General features: G+C 31.9%; 2 protein-coding genes across 6 annotated transcripts in view; one reads left to right on the plus strand and one right to left on the minus strand.

The window, feature by feature from the left end:
- Positions 1-424: 424 nt before the first annotated feature.
- Positions 425-3,742, minus strand: LOC116022922 (trifunctional UDP-glucose 4,6-dehydratase/UDP-4-keto-6-deoxy-D-glucose 3,5-epimerase/UDP-4-keto-L-rhamnose-reductase RHM1). The gene is made up of 3 exons (XM_031263838.1): positions 3,583-3,742; positions 1,309-2,893; positions 425-1,222 (listed from the first exon to the last, which is right to left on the minus strand). Exons 2-3 carry the CDS (start codon positions 2,878-2,880, stop codon positions 773-775), a joined length of 2,022 nt encoding a protein of 673 aa, XP_031119698.1. The 5' UTR covers positions 2,881-2,893; positions 3,583-3,742; the 3' UTR covers positions 425-772.
- Positions 3,743-19,686: 15,944 nt separating this feature from the next.
- The window catches only part of LOC116028278 (protein FLX-like 1), an 8,200-nt gene continuing 7,763 nt past the window's right edge, over positions 19,687-20,123 (plus strand). For 4 of the 5 annotated variants that reach the window (XR_004100106.1, XR_004100105.1, XR_004100107.1 and 1 more), the window contains exon 1: positions 19,688-19,909. The gene's annotated coding sequence lies outside the window, so the exon portion shown is untranslated. Of the gene's footprint in view, positions 19,910-20,123 lie in introns of all 5 variants that reach the window. The other variant, XR_004100111.1, reaches the window with a different exon arrangement.

The raw sequence follows: 20,123 nt of genomic DNA on the forward strand, positions 1-20,123 counted from the left end.
ATACTGTCTACTAAACATAACAAAATTAATAATTAAGGATCAAATATGAAAAGTGAATAATAATTAGAGGACTAAAAGTGACCTATTTATAAATTGTTCTATATTTAGTCCAGAATGATTGAATGAGTAAATGACTAAACTATCATCACATCACATGATCACATGTAAAAGAATGGCATTAGAATAAAATCAGTGTAGTTGTCGAGTAATTTATAATTAGTTTATCATAAATAAATAAATTTGTATATAACATTTTGAATTTTTTATTCTTGAACATTTTGTCAATTATAACAATATACTGAAAGGGATAAAAGTAAATTTAATTTTTATTTCTCATGTAATGTAATACAGGTATGAGTTATAATATCAGTTTCAATTGATACTGACTCCAGAGTTAAAGTAGAAAGGGTCTCTCCAAAAACCATCCAAGAATTGCAAGATAAATATTATTCCCGTACTTCATAATAGATTTAAGAATTACAATCTCACATACTGGTATAAGAGAACATCATACATGAATGTGGTGTAAGTTTCTCAAGGGACAAGGGGGCACTGCTCACCATTCTAAACTCACAAGAAATACCAACGAATAAATAGCTGAGTAGAGGCACTCTAATCACTATTAAAATGCTAAAGCAACAGAAATGAATTCAAGTGTAGCTAAGCATAGATAGTAAGTAACTAAAGCTAGCTAACGCACAAACCCACAAAATCTCTGTAACCCAAAATAACTCCCACCCGTGTTTAACAATCTCTAAAGCTTAAGCCTTAATTAAGCGGATGTTTTCCTGTTCGGTTCAAAGACATACTTGATCAGTGATTCCTTGATTGATAGCAACTCAGGGAACTCTTTCTTCAGCTTTGATGCGTCCATCTCATTGTTACTTCGAGGTGCAACTATCACCTTTGCCTGCTCTTCCAGAGTGAAGTTGGCGTATTTGAATTCTGGATCTATGTACTTCTTGTACATTTCCAGAATCTCGTTGTGACTGACAACCCCAGGGTTTGTGAAATTCCATATGCCCTTGAGGTTACGCTTTGCCATCTCTATGGAAATAGGAAGAAGCTCGTCCAATATGGTCATACTGTTGGGGATATTGACCACCTTGTTGTAGCGAGTGATTTTGGTGATGAAATTGCGAGGGTTGCTGAGGTCTGATGATATCGGCATGCGAACTCTGAGTGTGCAAACATTGTCATATTCTTTCAGGAGCTCTTCAACCTGGTTGAAGGAAATAACAAATTAAGGAATACATTTACCGGGTTATAATGGCTGAAGAAAATAAGGATAGGAGAAAGAGAGCTTACCATGGCCTTGGTCTTTGAATAGAAAGAACCTGTGAAGTTAGGTTTGTCTTCCTCTTTGTATCCAATTCCAGAACCTTCTGGATGTGCAGCATCATATTCAAATATACAGCCAGTGGCAAAATTCACCACCAGGATACCATTCTCTCTACATACATCTGCCAAAGTAAGAGTACCAGCAACATTGGCGCGGATTGTTTCGGTCTTATGGCTTTCACACCAATCAACATTGGGTCTACCAGTGACACCTGCAGCATTAAGGACATGAGTGGGCTTAATAGACTGAATGTCAGCCAAAAGCAGTGAGCGATCCTCTAGACGCCCCTTTCCATACTCATAAGGAATCCCTTGTTTCTCGCATAACTTGCCGAGGAGACCACCAATCCACCCGGTTCTACCATAAATCAAAAACTTGTAAGGTGGTTTTTGAGCTGGGTTCTTTTTGGGAATTGGAACCACCATCTGGGTCTGATTTGACTTTGCAGTGAATTGAGAAGTTTCAGAATCACATTTCTCGGGACCATCAAAATGTCTTTCTACCCCACCAGGCATCATTAGCATTCTAGGATGAGGAAGCAAAGCACCAGAGACATCCCCCCACCAATCAGGGTTATTGGTATACCATTCTATTGTCTTTTTCAAACCCTCAGTCCATGCGGTCCGCTCTGACCATCCTATGTTCTTCAACTTCTGATCATCAAGGAAGTATCTCTGGTCATTGAACGGCCTGTTTTCCACAAACTCAATGCATGTTTTTGGATCCATATTAAAAAGTTGGCATATATCCTTAGCAACATCAATCACCCTCCTTTCCTTCTTTGTTCCAATGTTGTAAACATGACCAACCTCTCCCCTGTGAAGAACAACCTCAAAGGCCTCAGCAACATCTTCACAGTAAAGATAACTTCTGACATTAGATCCATCTCCGTGGATGGGAAGAGTTTTCCCCCTCATTGCTAAAAGGATGAACTTTGGGATTAACTTTTCAGGGAACTGGTTGGGACCATAAACATTATTTCCTCGAGTGGTTATGACAGGCAACCCATATGACCTACCATAAGCCATGACAAGCATTTCAGCCCCAGCTTTTGTGGCAGAATAGGGGTTTGTGGGAAGGAGTTGTGAGGCTTCATGATTTCCCACAACAGCATCCTCATCAGTCTCCCCATAGACCTCATCTGTGCTGACATGGATGAACCTTCTGATCTGGCCTGTAACCTTGCAAGCCTCCAATAGTACATGAGTCCCGTAGATGTTGTTCTTGGTGAACTCAAAGCTGTTACCAAAGGAGTTGTCCACATGGGTCTGAGCAGCAAAGTGCATTATTGTGTCTATATTCTCAGTAATCAGGAGGTAGTTAACCAGATCAGCACTGCCAATATCCCCCTTAACAAACTTGAAGTTGGGGGAAGAGCGAGATGGAGTGAGGTTCTTAAGATTCGAACAGTAGTCAAGCTTATCGAGGACAACAATCTTGTAATCCGGATAGCTCCGGACAAGTCGATTTGCCACATGAGATGCAATAAATCCAGCAGCACCAGTAATCAGGATATTCTTTGGGGTGTAAGTTGCCATCTTAACAGAGATCCTAGAAGAAAAAAACCAAATTTCAAATATAGAATCAGATTCTAAAGTAGCACAGTAAAACTAAACACAAATATTAGCATAACTTCAGAATTAGCAGCAAGTCCCCAATACAACAGAGTAGCACAAAAAATCAATTTCCCAGCTCAATTTACAGGCAGCACCGCATCAATTCCACAGTATAGAGAGCCATTTCACAAGCAATAAGCAAGATCAAACACTCATCGGAACCAAACAATTGAAATTGAAACACAATAAAAACTATTACCACATCAGGCAATCAAGCAACAGAAGTTCCGATTATATAATAACACTTGGAAAAGGAAAATCACTAACAGTGACTTATCAAATACTTTTTGCAGGTGATCTTTTCTGGATCAGGGCATAAATCACAAGAAGACACGCAGCACCAACTTCAAAACCAACAAATCTCAACCAAATACCACCAGATCCGCCATGATTACCAGAAAAATGAAACTAACTCATACCAATAACTCATCAGCAATTCAGAATTTCAAATATACATGAACCACCGACGCAGTCACACGAAAAACATTTACGAACAAACAGCCATCATGCTAGATCTAGACGGTACGAAGCAATGTGCACAGTTTGCACCAGATCGATTAAGAAATGCACAAATCAGGAAATGAATTGGGAAAACATAGAAATTGAAGAGATAGGATCACTTACTTCCTCTTGCGCAATCCGGATCAGAATCACCCCGCAGTAGATAGATAAGATAAGAGAAAAAAAGTAAAAAATTAAATTCCGAGTAGGAGAAAATTTCAGACAGAGGTGTTATAGAGGAAGACTAGTGAGAGACGAGGGGGCGTGAAGCGAGGAGAGTCAAGCAAACTTCTATGGGTATTTATACACACACGGCTAACGCTCTTTGCATCCAAAATTCATGCAAATCGAATTTCAATTGTTTGGTTGTCATTACAGTCCAAAATGCCAAAACGCATGAAAGCATATAATGTACCATTTCAATCGGGTTTTAACTGCGATTCCTAGTGAGAGTGACTTATTGGTCTGTTTTGTCTGAGTCGATTTCGTATATACAGTTTAAGTTGATTTATCTGATATTTTATCAATTATGGTCACAATATAAGATTACGATAAATTATATTGTGAATTATAAATAAATGGTCATTTTTAACATACTGAAAGTATATTATTTGTATACTAAATATTCATTATTTAGTAGTATACCAAATAATACACCTTCAACACACAAATAATATACCTTCAAAAAATAACATTCAATGTATTAAAAATGAATTTTTAATGTGTTAAAATGTATCTTATGTCAATATTCCACCTTATCCGTGGTCCAAAGTCGAATGATTGCAATATTACCCAGTACACATCATTCATATTAATTGCAAATTTTCCCGTCACAACAAAAAAGTGCTAATTTATGGCAACATATATAATATTTTATTTTTTCTTTTAAGATTTGTTTATATTGATTTTATTTTCTTTTGATTCATGTAATTAAATATGATGTTTCTTTCCCATTAAGTAATTAAAAAGGTAAGCTATCATATACCATGCAACTATGGTATGGATTTTCTAGATTCGAATGACGATAACATTCAGAATTTCAGATCTACACTCAGTTCCAATATAAGCAATAAACGATTTAAAAATATTTATGATATATAAAGAAGGGACAGGAATGACGAAGAACAAGTTACTAATATCCTAAGATGAATGTGAATCGCGATACTAATAAAAAGTTGACGTAAAATGATGGCTAGCAGTTTCCGAGGTAAGTATGTCAATTAAATTATTAATAACGAAATAATTGTGCTTAATTTATTAGTTATTATTTTTGTTCAGGCCACGAGGTGTTCTGAACAGACTTTAATTGTACAAGGCATCTTTAAGCCTGCAATTGTTATATCATGGACCAGGGTTCATATTGCATTATGAACTCGGATACAAAAATGTTGTACATCAAATTAATATATTGTGTACCTATCGTTAACAGTTTATGTACATGTACACAATAACTTGATAATTGATGGCACATAATACGATAGCTACATATACAAAAAATGTTAACTGTAGGTACAAAATATGTCAACTACTGATACAGAATCTGAAGGTTATCAGGGTATACAATGCAAGGTAGACCATGGTCCATGGTATAATTTGTCTTAAGTCTGAATCATACTCAGACTAATTCATGTTCCCATCAGGTCGAGCCAATTTTTCTAGTTATTATTAATATGTTATAATTCGATTAACAAATTATACCGAGGACCATAGTTCACACAATGTGCACTTTTAATATAGAGTGATTCTCCGGTGAGGCCGTATTACAAATTCTTATATGTAAGACGGGTTGTGTTAATATGAAAATGTAATACTTATACTAGAAAATACAATACTATGAATAATAAAGTATTTGTTACTTATAAGTATTACGGGTCGAATTTGTTTTTTTCAAGTTTCAATTTTGCCCTTTGCCATTTTACATTTGCCCTCTAATCTCCAATCTATTATTCTCTTAGATCTCCATGATGCTCACACTTCTCCTCAGATCTCGTGCAATACTAATTGAATTGATAATCAAAACAAACTTGAGTAGTTAACTTAATCTAAACTTATCTTTATGTGTTTTCAAACAAAAAAAAAAAAAAAAAAAAAAAAACTTATCTTTATGTATTTTTATTACGTATCAGGGTGGCATAAACTTGATAGCCTCATTTTGGCTTGTTTCTTATAAAATGAGAAAGTTGAATAAAACAATATTTTCCTTTTTTTTTGAAATAAATATTTTCCTTAATATACATAATATTTACGTGAAGATTGACTCTAAAGATGAAATATAATACACAAATAGAATACTAATCAAGAATAAAAATTGTTTACTTATAAGGCAGAATGTAATACTTTTAAATCAAAACGTAAAAGTATTACTTTGAGTACATTTTTTTCAAAATTATTACACTCCCTTATAAAGTTATAAGTACTAAACATTTTATTATCAATTAATATTACATATTTTTCAATATAAATATTACACCACTACCGGTAAAAGTAGTGACAAAAATCAGATGATGAACATCCTACTCCTTGGGTGCAAGAAAGGGGTCAACATGGGTGCGGTGAAAAAGGTGTCTCATATTTTGAGAGAAGGAAACAAGTGTGTTAATTTCCTTGCTAATGTGGGGCAAGTCGGGAATTGGGGTAAAAAGATTTGGGAGTCTCCTTCGCCTTGTTTGGAGAGCTTACCATGGACTAATGGCATTGGAGCGGCTATCAAGAGAGTTAAAGGCTAATTTCCTCCCGTGCGGGAGCTGTCGAACAAAAAAAGTGATTATTTTGATTTGTTGTCACTGCAATAATTAGTTTCATCTTAAATTTTGTAAATGTTCTAATCACTAATATGTATATAAAAAAATGAAAGTAGAAATGATATAAAAGAGTCTAAAATACACAAAACAATACACACAAGACTATTTAATGAAATATGTTGCTTAAGATCTTCAATTAGTTACGTCGATATGTTATCATAATCGATACTGACTTGCCTCTATTAGGCCTTCCCCGATAGTGATATTGGGGAGGATTTTGGAACAGTAAAACACAAAGAACAAGTTTTTAACAAATGTGGTGTTTGAGTTTTTGTTGAAATTTTTTCCCTGCAAATGTATGAGTTTTGACAGAGATGTGGCAGTGAAGCAGGTGCAAGTTTTGCGCGTTGCGTGCAAAATGAGCGCCCAGCGGGCGCGTAAGTCACTAATGTTTTTGTTTTTTGTTTTTTGTTTTTTGTTTTTTTTTTTTAAATTTCAGATTTTATTTGTTATTTTTTTTCTTCTTTTTTTATTCCCCTCACATTTTTTCTTTCATAATCATGTAAAAACTCCTCAAAAATCGATTACTATTGGGGAAGGCCTTAAAAGACTAATTTGACTAATTTTATATATCTTAGAGACAAAATATGTAATTAACCTTATATGGAAAATTAAATTATTGTAACGTTTTGGTTTCCAAATATATATTCTCAAAATGATATTATTTGAAGAAAAAAAAACTTATTTCCCTTTCCTTATTCCAAGTCAAACAAAAAGGCTGTCAACCTAAATGGAAAACTAATTACAGCTCAAAAGTTTTCCGTGTCGAAATGGCAATATAGTGCGCTTCGTAGAAGATCGCGCGGCTTAAAATAAGGTCATTATCACGCGGTTTTATTTACACAGTTACACGTGTTCGCATGTTATTGGACATAGATCAGTTGTATTTACAAGTAGCCTACTTAATAAATTTTTGGTTTCGTGGAAGTAACCCATACTTTTGTAAATTAAAACAGCCTATCCGTGAAAAAATATATTCAGAATCAGTGTACTTTGTGATAAAATGATAATTATATTTAAATCTTTAATATTTAAAAATGAGATAATTTTATTTTAGGGTTCTGTTGAAAACTCAAAAAAGATCTTCAAAAATCATTTTATGAATTTTCTTGTATTTGGATATTCGTATAAAAATATTTATTTTGGTTAAAGAAAAAATTTTAATTTAATGGAAAACTTCTTCATATATTTGTAGTAGTAAAATATTTTTCAAATTCTTTATTTTTTCGTATATGTGTTGTTTTCTAAAAACCATTTTTTATAAAGTATTTTTTAAATTTTCAAACGAACCATTGTTTCATGACCTCTTATGACATTACTACATTTAGTCACTACCTTTTAATTTAGTTATATTTAGTCTCATACTTTACTAACGTTGCCACATTTGGTCTTTAATTACATTTCTTTTATTAAATCAATATTAGTTTGTCAGAAAATTTGGTATTTTATAAATTGATTTTCTCTTCTTGTTCAAACAAATGTTGATAACTAATATAATAAACAAAAATTTGATAGAAAATAACTTTTTTTTCTTTATTATATCTCTTATATGTCATTTATTATGAGCATTTTTTTGATAAGAATATAAAATTATAAGTGTCAAACTATCTCATAAATTAAATCAATTCCATAAAAATTTTAGCAGATCAAATGATTAAATGTGGCAACGTGAACCAAGTCATGAGATTAAATATGATCAAATTAAAATTCGATAGCTAAATGTGACAATGTTACAATATTTGTAAAACAAAAAATATAATTTATCTTTATAAATTTAATATTAAATACTTGTATTCTGTGATGATTATATCAAATATTATTATTTGACACTAAACTAATTCAACCCTCATAGTTTAACTACTACCTTGTGATGATCACAATGCTTATAATTTTTAGTTGTACAAAGTATACGTTTTGGTATATATTATATTAAAAATTATGTTAAGGGGTTATTTTTAAAAATTATTGTTGTGTCAACTAATTAATAACTAACTCAACAAAATCAAGTTATATATATGTGTGTGTGTGTGTGTGTATTCTTAAGGTAGATATTAAAAGTATGGAGTGAGGATTACAAAAGATGATTAAGAATGAATATTCTTGATAAGCAAGTTAAGGATTATGGTTGATTAGGAATGATTCTTAGTAAGCTTTTGGATTATGGTTGATTAAGAATTATTCTGATAAGCTTGTGTAATGATTTGAAAGTATATATGTATGTTTCTCTTTCTGTGATCAGATTATCTATTCATTGAGAAATAGATGAAAGTAAATAAAATATTATTACACTTGGTGCTTCAATAGGGCGAGAAAGTAGTTATGAACATATATTACATTGTATTGTAATAGAAGCACTAGTATTTAGAAAAAAATAAAATATTATTATTATTTACCAAAAAAATAGAAGAAAATGAAACATTTTTAGTTGCATGTTATACTCTGATCTTCACACTGCACCTTTGTTTTTAGTGATAAGAGAAACCATAATTACTATTTGAGAATGTATATTAGGTAAATTTCACTCGTGTAGTCATGTGTAATAGTACATAAATTACATAGGCGAAGTAGAACTACACTAGGAAGATCATGTGCGACGCTTTACTTCTTTATACTGTTATTATGTGTGTATATATCAGTAGGAGAATAAGAAACTTGGTAAAGTATTAAAATGTGAGTGAAAATATTTAAGATATTTTAAATTAATTTGTATTTAATGAAAGAACTTGATTTAATTAAATTAAGATTTAAGTAAAATTAAAATTCATATTACTCTAAAAAATAAAAAATAAAAATTCGGGTCCACTCGAATAATTCCGTTCGCTCTGAGAGATGAGTTATACAAATAATTTTAATAAATTAGTAATGGTATAAATGATCTAAAAATCCAAAATAAACAAAATTATTTTTAGTAATATTGACGTTGTTACAATGTAATATATGTTTATAAGTACTTTATCGACCTACTGAAACACAAATAGTCAATACCATCTCACTGGGGTTCGAACCCATGAACTTAATAAAAGAAAAACCTCACTTGTACTCCAATGTTGGACAAGTACCAATAATCTAGTTTTTAAAAACCAATATAGGCTTATTATTTGTGTTCGTGTAATTTAGTATATGTTACTAAACATTAATTAATATAATTATTCGTTATATTTGACTACGACCATTTTAGACATGTAGTTAAATAAATGAAACCTTTATTATATATGTTGATCAACAACAATATCAAATTTAAAATGCATTGCATTTGTATACAATATATAATAAATGAAATAATTAATTTTAAATACTATCCGGTTCTACATAGTACCATTGCAAATCATTTCAATATATAATACCCGATGCAATCATGAATATAATGCACTTAGTACCAAATAAAATATATAAGCTTTTATGAATTTCTAGTAATATTTTCTTTATGAACCAATCCACCCTAGCTACTGGGGCCATAGTGGCATACCATGAAATGGATTGCGTTGAATGGGCAGGTAGGCAACGTGTGGTGGGTGTTGTGTTCATGCATTGGGACACGCATGTGACTTTCGCAAATTATATTGTGGACCATAATCATGGCTGAAACTGCAGTTGTGTTAAACAGATAGTGCAGTTGTGTTTAAAAGATACTGCAATTGTGTTGAAAGGAAACTGCAATTGCGCGGAACAGAGACCGTTCATCCGTTCAACACAATTACATTATCCTTTCAACACAACTGCAATGTCCGTTCAACACAACTGCAATATCAATTCAATGCAACTGCAGTTCCAGACGGATGACACAGCCTTTGTTCCGCGCAATTGCAGTTTCCTTTCAACACAGCTGCAGTATCTGTTCAGCACAACTGCAGTATCAGTTCAACACAACTGCAGTATTAGCCATGATTCATGGTGCACAATGCATTGTGGACCATGGTCCACGGTATAACGACTGTGTGACTTTACACCTCTAACACTTATTAGAATGTTAATATCTGTTCGTAAGGAGTGTTAGCCAACATAGCTTTCTGCAAATTTCTTGTGTTTGTGTTTGATAAGTGTTCGTTTATTAAGCTACGTAAATATTAACAAATAAAATTTAGATATCGGTTAATAAACGAACAGATTCTGAACAGTGGTAAGCTCGTTTGCTAATAGATAGATCATGAACAAGTTCATTTGTGTTCGGTTAATATGTTTGCGAACAAACTCGTTTAGTGTTCGTTTAATAATAATGTTCTTGAACACATACATATATAATTATACTTGGGTAATAAGGTCATTGTATTAATTGATAGTGTTCTTTGATTATAACTTGTCATGATTTTTTATAGTAGCTTGTAATGTGAACAAAAAAATTTATGTGTGTGTTTTATTTTATTTGAGACTATTTTTATTTTGGCATTAGATGCTACTATTAGACTTATTCAGTTATTGAACGGATTGCGATCATGAACATGGGTAGATGTTTGGTTATTAAATGTTCACGAACATAAACGGACATGTTCACGAACGTTAACAAACACTAATTAACTCTTAACAAACGACCACAAACAGCATCCGTTCATTTGTGTTCGGTTCGTTAACACCCCTACTGTTCATACATACTTTCTCCAACTTATTGAAGTACATCACATTGTGCTCACATGACATGTAGTGACTTTCCCATATGTGAAGTTATGAGATTGAGCGTTAGGGGAGGTGCTGTTGACTCTTGAGAAAGTATAGATGAATGCGCCATAATTTTGCCCCTCTAACACTACTTAACACTTCCTTTCCTCTTCTTCTATTTTCTTATAGCTCAAGTTGCTTCTTGAATTATTATGGTCATATTTGGTAATATAATTAGTTTATCAGTTAATTTTGACTTATTTGATTAATTAATTTTTTTTGTAACAATTTATTAGCTTTTCAATAAACTTTTCTTTAAAAAAAAATCATTTTGCATGTAATTAGTTAACAGCTAATTTACGAAATATTTTTCTACAATCAACTAGTTAAATCCACCAACTCAATCAATTAACAACTACTCCGTATTTACTAAATACCTTATATATCTTGGATCCTTTGAGATTCAACACTAAAATTATACCCTTTTTTTTCCTTATGTTGTCATTCACTAGACGAATTATGTGTGACCTCTTCTTTTCTTTCTCTTTCTTTCTTTCTTTCTTTTTTCTTTTTTTATTTTTTTTTTCCGCATCATCTTGATGGAATTGACACTTTTGGTTTCTTGTCACTTTATCAATAAATAATATGATAATGATAACTGTACTCAAAATATGTAAAATTTTAGTAAATATTTTGTGATTTTAGTTGGTAAATTTTACTCTTGTGTAATAATTCGTTACACTAGCCAGGAAGATCTTATAATTGAACTCGTGATCATCGTGATACAAGAATCATGCTCTACTCACGTGGCTGTAACATAATATTTTGGATGATACAAGAAATTTGCAACAATTACCTAAACTCTTGTGTAATTGCTAACAAACTAGACATAGATAGGTATATATATCAATTGGACCAGCCCATTCAATTTCGGGCTAACCTGATCGAGTTATTAGACTTATCAGTTTGGGCTTTTTTTTTAGTTTAAATTTTTTGTTCTAACCTTAAAACCTTGGGTTGTCGAGCTTAGTAGGCAGACCCAACTAAAATTTTTGACATTTTTAAATTAACAGTCTAAACTTTCAATTTTAATAAACTTACACAGTTACACTAATGAATACGAAGTATAAACTTATACATCATTCAATTAGTATATGAATATATCTAAACCTCCATTTTTACATTCTAACTAAAAATAATTAATATATTTACATTATTATATAATAATTATAATAAATTTTTTATTTTTTATTATTTATTTTCACAATAATATTTTATTTTGTAAATTTAAATTTATTTACAAAATTAATAAAAATTGCTAAAAATGAGCTTACATATAAATTTCATATATATTTTGTTACATATCACTTTCGAAACAAAGAATAATATTAAGTGGCTTTAGCTATTGGGCTAGTCTGGAACATTGAACTTATCGAACTAATTTTCTATTGGGCTATTTATTTTTTACCTAATTCTAATTTTTTTTAAGTTATCATGTTAGCCTATCAATTTGAGACCGGCAAATTATTGCATGGACCATGGTCCACACAGCTCTGTGGACCAAAAATAAAAAGTACAATATTTTTGTACTGAAGGTACATTATTTTTGTACTGTAGGTACATTATTTTAGGGTACATTATTTTTGTACCCTAAAATAATGTACCTACAGTACAAAAATAATGTACCTTCAGTACAAAAATAATGTACTTTTTATTTTTGGTCCACACAGCTGTGTGGACCATGGTCCATGAAATAATGATTGTTTGAGACCATGATTGGCATCTAAATTCTAAAACATAAAAGGTAACCTGCACTCGGGCAAATTATGCTATGGAATCGGGTTCACTTTGCAATGTGATCAACTCAAGTTCATGTTCATAATTTAAAAACTATATGTACACAATTTTAGAACTCTATGCTCACAATTTTAAATCTTAATATAAAAAATTACATTACTCAATATTCACAATTTTTGAACTCTATATTCACAATTTTGTTATATAGATTCAAAAATTGTGTTATGCTATTGAATACGGCGTTCTGAAATTGTGAACATAGAGTTCAAAAATTGTGAACATAGAATTATAAAATTGTGAAAATAGACCCGGATCCATGGCATAAGAACTGATGCACTAGTCACCTAACATAATATTTTGAAATATATAATTCTTGTTCAAAAACGCCAATTTTATTACCAGATAAGGTGGTATATTATTAAATCGTCCAATGTGTTCCATTTTAGCATTTTCCAACAATTAAAGTTAGCAACTGCTGGCTTGCTAATAAAACTTAGATTGGCATGCTCAAATCATTTCCTTTTCTTCTCCGATCCTCTTTAATTTAATTTGCTCGTCTTTTATGATTCATTTGTGATAGAACTACTTCACCTAACAACCTTTGATTAACACACTATAATTGTTTAAGGTGGTAGATTTTGTGTCTCAAAGCGAATGATGCATTTTAATATGTCAAATAATCCATTTCCAATAATTATATTTTTCAGTATCAAATAATGTAATTTGAATTATTATTCCATATTATTATTTTTTCACAAAATTACAATTTATTTTCTCCTTAATCTGCTCATCCCAACTAAACGTACGGTAAGTTTGATGAATGACCCATATGCATTGTTTTGTCTAATTATATTCTTTAGCCAAGTTATATGAACATTACACTTCCATTTTAAGTGAATTAGTTATTAATATTTGAGTCATTATTGCGTAAACCCAAATATTATAACCTCAATAAAAGTGATACATGCACCAATCACCATCCTCATCCCATATATTATCAGTTTAAAGGCGTTTGTCCATGATTAAGAATAACTTGTTTTATTATTATTTTATTCTCTACTATAACAATATCGTTACGTTCTCGATTTTCATAAAATAAATAGTGTTAGCCTAGCCTATTTTTTTAGAACTTAGTTAAATTTAGACAGACGTATTAGTAAAGGAATCAAAACTATCCATTTTCACAAAATGAATAGTATGGTATAATTTTTAGTCAATTTTAGACAAAAATATTAGCAAAAGAATAAACAATATCTCATTCTTTTGAGTAGTACTGACTCTGTTACAATATAGTATCCGTTCATAACCACTTTCTCAACCTACTGAAGCACAAAGAGACAGCAGCGCCTCCACTGAGACTCGAATCCACCCCCTTTCACATGGGATGCAATCGGGTGCTACTAGAAGACACGGCCATTGGCCTCCTTCTTCTTTAAACACTCAATTCTTTACAATTGGGGTATCTATTTTATACTTTCTTAAACTATTTTAGCTTAAAGAATCAATGCCCTCACCACCGGGGTTTGATCCTGTGACCACCCATTTGAAATGATAACAAATGTGTCATCACACTACATAGTAGTTGGCAAATCAAAAATTTATATTTTCACAAAATAAATAGTATAGATATATTTGTTAGGAGTTTAGTTAATATTAGACGAAAATATTAGCAAAACAAAATAAATAATCAAAATTATGCATTTTGTAAATTAAAGTTAGAGAACAAACGCAATCAGTGGCCCTTCAAAAAGAGCTAAACATATTTTGACCCTTTGAAATTGTAAAATTTTAGCACTTAATCCCCTTTCTCTTTTCACAGAGTTTAGAATAGAGATTTTAGAACATGGAAAATATCATATATACTCTTATTTTTTAATATCACTTTTTACTCACACACACAAAATTTTGATGTAGACACTTGTAATGAGACCCACATGAAAAAAAGTAATTTATCAGTGCCTTCAGGGAGTAAGATTTGAGAGTGCATATAGTATAACTCTTAACACATCACTATGTGTCTCAGTGTATGTGGAGGCATCGAGAGAAATTGACAATTACTATTTTTTGAGAGTGTATTGGATAAATTCACTTCATGTGTAATAGTTTGTAAATTATATAGTAGAGGTAAACCGCACTAGGAACATTATTATATTATTGTTGTTGGAGAAAGAGGAAACGATGAAGGGTGATTAAGGGCTTAATTTATAATAAATTTTCAGTTTTTAGAAGAAAAGAGAAGGGGAAAAAATTGTGTACAACATCCGGTATCATTATTCCTATGAGACTAATTTAGATTTGATCCAGGTTGGTCCAAAACTCTATAGCATGACGCATCATTTACAGTGTTCGAACCCAACGTTGCAATTGCATTACTAATATGCTTATAACTGTCCTAAACTATTAGGTTATAGCATTACCTTTTGGGAAAATGTCAAATAGGCCATCAAACTTTACTTGAAAAGTCAATTAGATACTTAAATTTTTTGAAGGTTCAATTAAACCCTATAAGGCTGTAACATCTTATTTTTGTGCAATGAGATCTAATAACAGGTTAGTAACTTGTGATAGCAAGTCAAAAATTATTTCCGATCAAAAATCACTGTCGGAGACGCTCCGGTCGCCGGAAAGTCAATCGGCGGCCAATTCTGGTCGCCTCTCCGAAGAAGCAACCAATTTTGGTTGCCATCCCTAGGAAGGCGACCAGATTTGGTCGCCTTCCTAGAGTAGGCGACATGGTCGCCTCCCTAGAGATGGCGACCATTAAATGGTCGCCTCCTCCGAGAAGGCAACCAGATATGGTTACCTTCTTGGAGAAGGCGACCATTTCTGGGCCTTCCCAAAGATGGTGACCAGAATTGGTCGCCGGTTGACTTTTCCAACGACCGGAACGTCGCCGACAGTGATTTTTAATCGAAAATGATTTTTGACCTGCTATCACAGGTCACCAACTTGTTTTTGGATCTCATTACACAAAAAAAAAAGATGTTAAAGGGTTTAATTGTACCTTTAAAAAGTTTAGGTATCTAATTGACTTTTCAGGTAAAGTTTGAATGCCTATTTGACCATTTTCCCTTAACTTTTTAATGTTTATGAAATAAATAATAGTGAACCATCTATAGAGTAGTAAGATTAATTTAATAGCTTAGTATATTTGAAATTGACTTCTAGTTAAGCCAAATTTCAATGAAGTCCAATTTGAGAAGCTAATGCATGTTATCACTCCACAAATTCGTGGTTAATTTTAAATTGTTTTATATATATAGTATTATTTTTATATGTAACTTAAAAGTAAATGTTGATGGCGACATCATACAAAAAGCCACCACGTAATGCACACTTTACTTATATTAGTATACTATTGATGGAATCTAATTAACTCCTCAACTTTTCAATTTTTAACCAATTAAGTCCTTCGTCTATTTTGCCGTATGCTTGCCGTGATCTCTGAGGACATATATGTAATTTCATATGTTTCCCTCACAAGCTCCAGATCAGTAGCGACGGATCTTTCTTGAGCCAAATTTGGGTCTATCCCCAAACCAGTATTCGAGTTTTATATCGATGTTCTCATCAACGGCGAAATTGTAATTCTTATCAGCATTTACCACAAAGAAACTTATGTCAAAACCAAAGCTTGCAGCATCAGGAACGGCCAAGCCTTGGTGCTAAAGAGAGAACACGTCTACGGTGGGAAACTGTACACGACAAAAGCAAACTTTAGCGGCAAAGAGAGGCGCATCTCTACTGATTGTTGGGTACTTGGGTCGCCGGAGTCGACCCAGACCTTATTTTCTCCTTGGACGACCAAAGGGTGCTGCAAATCAAGCACCTCAGGTGGAAATTCAGAGGCAACGAAAAGAATGGAAATGGAGGGTTTTCTTATATATTCAAGTCTCCTAGGACGTCCACAATTGACTATTTGATGATGACGAAGATGGGTGCGATATTTTCACCTTCAAATTCGAGAAGCAGAGCATCTGAGATGACGATGGCAATTTCCACGGTAAGAAGGTCAACGGGTGCAGATTCGAATTCGAAATGATGCTGATGAAGAAGGGGTTGTTGATGATCTCGAGAAGCTCGTCATTATCATCGGCGACGTCAAGCTATCCTCCGTGATGGAATGGGAAAGCATTGAAGAGAATGAGTTAAAGGATCCCATCATAAAGGAAGCATATGAAATTACATATATGTCCTTAGAGATCACGGCAAGCATACGGCCAAATAGACGGAGGACTTAATTGAGTAAAAATTGAAAAGTTGAGGACTTAATTGGATTCAATCAATAGTCGATGACCAATTTGTGAATTTCACTATAGTCGAGGGACTATTTTGAATATTAACTCGTACTATAATATCTAGTTGTTTTTTCACGTAATGCAAAATTAGAAATAACAAGCACCACAAATCACAACTACTTTAATTATATTATATTACTATAATGTACATTAACAACATAATTATCCACAGGATGCAACAACTCTACATACTACCAACCAATTGGTGTTTCATTCTACAAAACAGGCTTTAAGTTAACATAACTACATAAGTTGAGGATTTATTCAAATTTTACATAGAATTCATCATGATTTTTTTTTAATGCTACTAACTTTATTACATTGTAGTATTTGTTCATCTATACTATCTCAACATATTGAAGCACAAAAAGTTAACAACGCCTCCACTGAAGCTCGATTTCATGACCTCCCATATGGAGAGTCACTACATGCAATTTAAAATTATTGAGATTACACTTGAGGCAAATTATTTTGTGGACCCGGTTCCACCTTTCCACCTTATCAATTGTTATGCCATGGACCCGAGTCCACATTACAAGGTGGACCCGAGTCCATGTTCACAATTTCATAACCCCATGTTCATAATTTTATAACTCTATATTCACAGTTTCATAATTCTATTTTCACAGTTTCATAACTCCATGTTCATAATTTTATAACTCTATATTCACAATTTCATAACTCAATATTCACAATTTCATAACTCTATGTTTAACAGTATCAAAACTCTATGTTCAACATTATAACACAATTTTTGAATCTATATAACAAAATTGTGAATATAGAGTTCAAAAATTGTGAATATTGAGTAATATAATTTTGTATATTGAGATTTAAAATTGTAAATATAGAATTCTAAAATTGTGAATATAAAGTACTAAAATTGTGAACATATAGTTCAAAAATTGTGAACATAGAAAGGTAGATCCGAGTCTATAGCATAATTTGCCTCACCTTATAAAATGGACCCGAATCAAACATATTGAATGTTCACAATTGAAATTATGAACATTAAATATGTAAATTGTGAATATTCAATATGGATACGGATCCATGTTACAAGGTTATAACTATTGTATATACTCAACGTATTAGCCCAACTATTGCCCAATGGGGCATGCTTGCCAATGATAGTCCAAGAAAAAGATGATGGCATGTTTAATTTGTAAAAAATTTTTGTGTCAAGTAATAACTAAATCAAGCCAAGTAATTTGTGCTCAAACGATATGTAATGACTCTCTCATATAGGAGGTCATGAAATCAAACCTCTTTGGAGGCGGCATATACTACAATGTAAAACGAATTAACTATTATTTATCACTCCAATACAAGATAAATGAATAAAACATTAAAACTCAATGCTTTGATCACAAAGTCAACATTAATATTAGGATTTCACAACTCATTGTTACTCTCCTTGATCTACCATTGGTAGAGAAATTGTGGTACAAGAAAGAAATAAAAATTTCTTTCGAACTTTTGTGACTTAAAAGATTAGTCTCTTTTTCTTATGAATATATCTATGAACAATAATGTAAATATATTTGAACTCGAAGAATGGTTTCTTTTTGAATAGTTGTATCACTCATGCTTTGTTGTGTCTCTCGTGTTTTATTTGCTTAAGTCTTCGTGACCTTTTATAAATGATCAAAAATTTGTCCATTGAATTTAACAAATCTGTATATGTTAACTTGGTCGTTGTAGCATGATTTGATGTGTTGAAATTTTGATCATGCTACTTGGTATAGGAAACATGTTTTATTAACTTTTAAAACATTTCTCCATTTGGAGTGTATATATCATTCCTGAAACTTGTGTAGGAAATTAAATACAATAGAGTTTCAATCGTATATCAACTTTTGCTTCAAACCTATGCTGCTAATTCTTTGTTTTTCAATTCGTGCTCCAAAACTTTACTCCATATAATTTGTGCTCCTTATAGCTTGTGGTCCTTCTACCTTGTGCTCCAAATTTGTGCTTCTTATAACTTGTCTTTCTTATAAATTGTGCTCCAAATTTGTGCTCTTATAACTTGTGTTCCAAATTTATAATTTATGATGTTAACATGATTTCTTCTTGAAAACTTTGCTGCATGTAAACTTGTTTTTGAAAATTCCGCTGCTTATAATTTTTGAAAAACACATTTGCTTCTAATTTTTAAAATCTCGGCTGCTTGAAATCTTTATTGCTCCTGATTGACTTTCAAAATTTTGTTGCTTAGAATATGAATATCAATGGTTTTTAAGTAATTTCTTAAAATCTTTGCTACTTCTAAAATTCTTTTTGACACTTAGACGATATTATCAAATACAAATAAAATTTGAAGGTATAATTTTTCAAATTAAAATACACTTTGACTCATCAAAATCTATATTCATAATTACAGAACTTTATGTTCACAATTTCAAAACTCTATATTCACACATTCATAACTCTATATTCAATACTAAAACACAATTTTTGAATCTATATAACAAAATTGTGAATATAGAGTTCAAAAATTGTGAGTATTGAGTAATGTAATGTTGTATATTTGGATTTAAAATTGTGAATATAGAATTCTAAAGTTGTAAACATAGAGTTTTTAAATTGTGAATATGGACTATGATCTATAACATAATTTGTTGTCTAACAATCAGCTTAAATTTTTAGTTGGGATGTAGCTTATATTTCAGGGAAAAAGAATTTAAGGGTTTAATTGAATTTGCTTATTTCATATTCTAATTGTACTATCGTTTGAGTTTATTTGAAGACAAATTAGGAGAGAAAATGGATAGAATAAGAGAAGTGAATGAAGCATAGTCCTAACTGCAAAGTCCGAAGAAGCTTATAATTGGCTAATTGCATCCCTTTGTTTTCCTTGTTAGGGTTTTGCTGCCTGTGATTACTAGAGAAGGTGACTTCTTCGTGATCAATATCTCCTTCACGGAAGCCTGTCGGAGAAGCGATCACGGTCGGGCAAAGGTTAGTCTCCTTGTCATTCAAGGTAGCGGTCTGTGTTAGTAAAATTTATTTTGCGCTTCTTCAGAGAGTTTGAATTGAATTTTTTCCCTGCCTCTAATAAATGTTCCACGTTGCTCCTTGCTAGGGTTTGCTTTTCTTTCTTTCTTTTTTTTTTTTTTTTTTTTTTTTTTTTTTTTTTTTTTTTTTTTTTTTTTTTTTTTTTTTTTTTTTTTTT

The sequence above is a fragment of the Ipomoea triloba genome, chromosome 1 (genome assembly GCF_003576645.1).
Source record: "Ipomoea triloba cultivar NCNSP0323 chromosome 1, ASM357664v1".
Lineage (NCBI taxonomy): Eukaryota > Viridiplantae > Streptophyta > Magnoliopsida > Solanales > Convolvulaceae > Ipomoea > Ipomoea triloba.